The sequence below is a fragment of the Embiotoca jacksoni genome, unplaced genomic scaffold (genome assembly GCF_022577435.1).
Source record: "Embiotoca jacksoni isolate LCO1_2020_lvr unplaced genomic scaffold, fEmbJac1.0.p SCAF_5, whole genome shotgun sequence".
Lineage (NCBI taxonomy): Eukaryota > Metazoa > Chordata > Actinopteri > Embiotocidae > Embiotoca > Embiotoca jacksoni.
In genome coordinates this window covers 6,171,891-6,176,762 of record NW_027185403.1, presented here as the reverse complement: position 1 = coordinate 6,176,762, position 4,872 = coordinate 6,171,891, and the positions used below count along the sequence as shown (strand labels likewise).

Genomic DNA, 4,872 nt, shown 5'->3' with positions numbered 1-4,872 from the left:
TTTCAATGTGTTCTCTCATTGATACTGGAAATCCACAAAGACTGGCTTTTCCACGCTGCATTCAGCACATGTGCGATTCAGGAATTTGTAGGTTGTTCATATTCAGTAGCAAGAAACCCTTTACATGATGGAAGGAGTGACTAAAATAGATGACATCCTGTAAGAGTGCATCACCTCTGCATCTGTACACGAGTCCATAGAGATTCACACTTTCCATACTGTTCTACCCCCATCACAATGGTGACATGTGAAACACACTCTTGGGTTTTAGACAGTCTTAGGTGCTAACTTTAAACTTGCACAGTACACGTTTTTTGCTTCTGATGAGTTGGGGTATCTTTTTGCAATATTACTCACCAAGTACAGGTTTTAAAACCTTGTTTTAGTCACCAGGTTAAAGTTACTTAACTCATTAAGGTGTAGCAACTGATTAAATAAATAAAAATAAAAACTTGCCAAAGGTCTAAACTGTACTTTTGCATTTTAACTGGAAAGTTAATGATTTAGGTCATTTACTAATGAGCCTGTCTTTTCCTGCCTGAATATCACATTATTCTCAAGTCTTGCTTGAGTTGTGTAATTCCTGACAGTGAATGTTTGTCAGATTAAAATCTACATTTAACCTGGTTTACCACTTTAACAATACAAAATTAAGACTTAAAACTTACTGGGATGCATGACACAACTCAAGTTTCAAGTCTGATAAAAAAAATCCATACACCATTCAGAAAATAATGAAAACCACCAGCTACCTGGAAAGAAGGAAAAATACATGTCGAAAGTGGAAACTTTGCTTAAGAAGGTAAAACTTGTAAATCACTAGTGTGGCTCTAAAAAAAGAATCAGGTGTTGCCCCTGAAAATACTCGCCAGATATTTATCTTCTGCCAGTGAAAACAAGGTGCGGAAACTTCGGCGGAAAAAAAAAGCTAATCTACTGCTGAGTCTACTTTGCTTTCTCGAGTGGTAACCTGCATGGCCAGTGGTAATATTTGACATCATGAGAAAATGTATCTTTGCAATGTGTTTTTTTTTTGTGTTCTAGAAATGTAAAACCACAGTAGTACAGACGGAGCTAGAATGCAACATGCGGCCAGGTGTTGCTCCTCACAGCAATCTACAGCAGAGTGAGTTATTGTGGGCTTTAATAATCAATAGCTTTGCTGTGTTAATACTGGTCATGAATTTGGATATTTTCTTTAAGTTCACCTGTTAATCACTAAGTGTTGATTTTATTCTGACTTTTTTGCTTGCATGCCTTTCCTTTACACCATTTAAAATATTCTGCTTCGTTCTGAGTGTGAAGCTATTTAACCCAACACTGGAAATGTCAAATATGTGGATGTTTTAGTCCACTGTATCTATCTCCTTTACTTGTTACTAACTCCTGAAAGGTGGCGCATAGAAGAAAAACTGAGAAGAGTAGAAATATTATAAATGAAATATCAGTTTCATTTCACAGTTATACAACCTTGTTTATATCAATAAATACAGAACAAACATCTACAATAATACCACTGAAATATAGAAAAAAAAAATTGACATATCTGATTTAATAAATTATAGTTTGAAAATGCAGTCCTTGTCTTTCAAATCCACGAAAAAGATCCCATTTATCTAACGGTGTTCTCAGTAGATCTAAATCCAAGTCCGTCCTCGTCATTAGTTTCCACTCTTCAGCTTTGGTCCATGCATGTGCTCGTGTAAGAGTCCTACAGTTTGTACATCCCAAAGGTTGTTGCACCTTCATCATAGTCCACCAGTAAGAGGTCTTGTACCCACACACTGACTTGGTTTCCTTTCTCCAGTGTGATCAGCCTTCCCTGTGTGGCCGTGCACATGCGAGGGGAGGATTCAGAGCTGCTGTCCAGGCTGCAGTAGGCCTGCATCACAATCTTCTCCTCTCCTGTCTCATTCTTCCTCAGCTTGACCCTGCTGACCAGCGGCCGCACGGGGTCACCTTTGGAGAAGGTCACCCTGGAGTAGACATAGTAATCACCAGGCTGTAGGATAGTCAACCAGCTGCTGTGGTAGTAGCTGATGTTCCTACGAACTGAGTGGCTTATGTCCCACTGGAGATTACCCGCTGGAGACACAGAAGGAGAAGTTTCAGCAAACGTTTTTGGACAATACTTTTAACGTTCACATAGATATTTGATCTATTATAACTGCATTTTTAAAAGTTGAAACATTTTTATAGTTTCTTACGTGTATGCTTTTTTGCAGTGATTGATCGCTGATCAACTACCATGTGTGCCAAGACTTTATACGATGTGTCCTGCTTATCTGATGAGATGGGAGCAGCTGGAAAAGAGTACAAATGTCAGACATATGGTTGAGATTGAGTTTTCTCCAACTCTACGTATAAAGTCAATTAATAAAAAAAAATGTACCTCTTCCTTCAGCTGAAGAATGTTTTTCCTGTAAGAATTGAAAAAGTAGAACATCAGAAACAGGTAACACAATATACTGAATATGGATTTTCTTATAATACTAACAATTAAATGTCTTCATTGTTCACAAATGGCTCATCTTGTCTGAGGCTGTGCTGTGACTATCACATCTCATCTATTTGAGAGCATTTCCTGCGCTTCAAATGCAGTTGAAGTGGGCGCACTGGTATATTTTTAGACAGAGCAAAATGTGTGAACCAAGAGAACGAAGATATTTTTCAATACTGTAATATAAGCAAACTTGTGTACCATTCATTATATTTTATTGCATCATGTTTTAGAATAAAACTGAATACATCTTAACATCAAAGTGGAAGATAGTTTAATTTTTATTTTAAACTGAATTGTTTTTGTGTTTTCTTTAAGCTATCACTTTTATAAAAATAGATTCAAAGTAAACTACTCTCACTAACTAGTTTAGTTCATCCTAACTACTCAGTTTAAATCCACAAATGTAAGAGAAAAACTTTACCATTTTTTCATTGTGGTACAGATAGATGAATCCTCCGAGAGACAGCAATAAATGCAGCACCACTACACCAACCAAAAAACGGATGAGAGGCTTGGAGTGTCCTTTTGATGGAAGTGGAGCCGGGATGAGGACCGGGTGGGACCTGTTGTAGCGCGGAGGCAACGGCGGTGGAGCCAGGCTGGTCTGGTAAGTGTTGATCATGGTGGAGAGGAGCGGTGACACCTAGAGAGGCCTGATGTCCGTGACATCCCATGCACTTTTTAGCAGTTGCTCTCAAGCCACTGAGTTTTTCTCTTACTACTTCCTGGAAGCTCTACACTCTTCAACATGCAGATCTGTCAAAGTTGTGACGTTTAGAGAGTAGGTTTCTTTCTTCCGTTCAGACGGGTAGGTGTACCCAAATAGCACACACTGCATCATGACCTTTTACTCAGTATTTATATCTCAGGGTGGCAGTATTTCCATTTTTGGCCAAAAAAACACTAAAGCCCCATAAAATCTTGCATAATTTTATGGTATCATAATAGTGTCTAAAGTAAGTGGCATTACACAGAGCATACTCAAGGGCATCTATATTAAGTTTTCAGTGCTATTTTAATTTAGTTTTGATGCGGTGGGTACTTTGAGAGACAAATAACTGACCTGCATAAATTATAACAGCAGCAGCAAATAATGTATTAAACATGTCCTATAATAAGACATGGATTCGATGGTTCTGTGATCACTAAAGACAAGCTGGCTGTATGACCATAGGGTCATCACTATTGCTTTTTCAATATTGGTTTACTTATTACAGTCACTTACTTCATAAGAAATCCAGATGGATCAAGAGACGAGATTGCAGTAACCAAACTCCAGACCATTACAGGCTGTGAAAAGCTTTCTGAACTCAGTTCAGTTCAGCTTGACATGGTCTATTCAGATACAAAGGCACCGATCTTTGATAACAACCGCAGGGTACATGAAATCTGTTGGTTGCGGTGGTAAATTCGTCTGCAATGAGACCCACTGCTGTTTTTCTAGTGCACCCACACAACCTGGTTTGGCCAATGTGAAAGGTTTTTAATGTGGCATGGGCACGCAGTAGTTTACAGCGTGTTGTGTACGAGCATAATGCAACTTTGTCATTGTCATATGGTGGTCTAGCTTGTATGAGGTTTGGAATCAGTTGCTTTCAGTCCGATTTGTAGCAAATCACTGCTTTTCATATCTAGAAGTGTCGTGTGAATTTCGGAGCCTTAAAATCCAGATTAAGACATGCTAAAGGCTCACCTTTAACCAATAAATAGAAAACCGCTTGAAGACAATTGGTTATGTGACCCTGTGTTGATTTTTATATCACTACTGGGTTATTTACCCGAACCACAATACCATATGTTTGTGATCTCATATCTACTGTAGCACTTTTAAAATTTCAAGTCCCAATTTGTGGATGATTGCTAAATGTGTGTTGTTTGCTGTTTTCAATGTTGGACAATATGCACACATTTTTGGGGGTTAAATTTGATGCGTTGCAAAGGTTATTGTGTTCAAATAGCCATATTTTAAAATGGGGTAAAAAAAAAAAAACAACATCAAAAAGATTTGGAATTTAAAGGAAGTGAACCAAGTGTTGTGAACATATTGTGATGCAGCGCAGGTAAAATCTCAAACCAGTGATTTTTAATGAGTTCTTTATGCTGCATTGTTTTGGGATTTAAACCCATCTGTATACTACACTGCATGGATCCTGTACAATAGAGCACAGTCACAGCGTCGCTGGATAAAAGCCCCATCTCTGATTCACAAAACGTTCCAAGAATCTTTCCTCAAAAAACACCTAAAAAAAAAAAGGCAAAGCAACCAAGGTTATTTTTATGCACTTGTCCGAACAACATGCAGTCACTACAACAAAGGCCTGATTTACTAAGATCTCAAATAAAGGGTACTAAATTGCGTGCTTGTTTAA

General features: G+C 38.1%; 1 protein-coding gene across 1 annotated transcript; it reads right to left on the bottom strand.

The window, feature by feature from the left end:
* Positions 1-1,434: 1,434 nt before the first annotated feature.
* On the bottom strand, positions 1,435-3,362 carry cd40lg (CD40 ligand). Its single transcript, XM_069171142.1, has 4 exons — positions 2,925-3,362; positions 2,393-2,420; positions 2,208-2,303; positions 1,435-2,085 (listed from the first exon to the last, which is right to left on the bottom strand). The coding sequence occupies exons 1-4, from the start codon at positions 3,123-3,125 to the stop codon at positions 1,712-1,714; spliced, it is 699 nt and encodes a 232-aa protein (XP_069027243.1). The 5' UTR covers positions 3,126-3,362; the 3' UTR covers positions 1,435-1,711.
* Between the last annotated feature and the right edge of the window lie 1,510 nt (positions 3,363-4,872).

Bases quoted from the DNA above. Each gene is read 5' to 3' on its own strand.
- cd40lg (XM_069171142.1), bottom strand. From the start codon at position 3,125: ATGATCAACACTTACCAGACCAGCCTGGCTCCACCGCCGTTGCCTCCG. The intron at 2,421-2,924 runs GTAAAGTTTTTC...CAATTCTTACAG, and splicing joins TGTACCACAATGAAAAAATG to GAAAAACATTCTTCAGCTGA. The intron at 2,086-2,207 runs GTAAGAAACTAT...CTGTGTCTCCAG, and splicing joins CACTGCAAAAAAGCATACAC to CGGGTAATCTCCAGTGGGAC.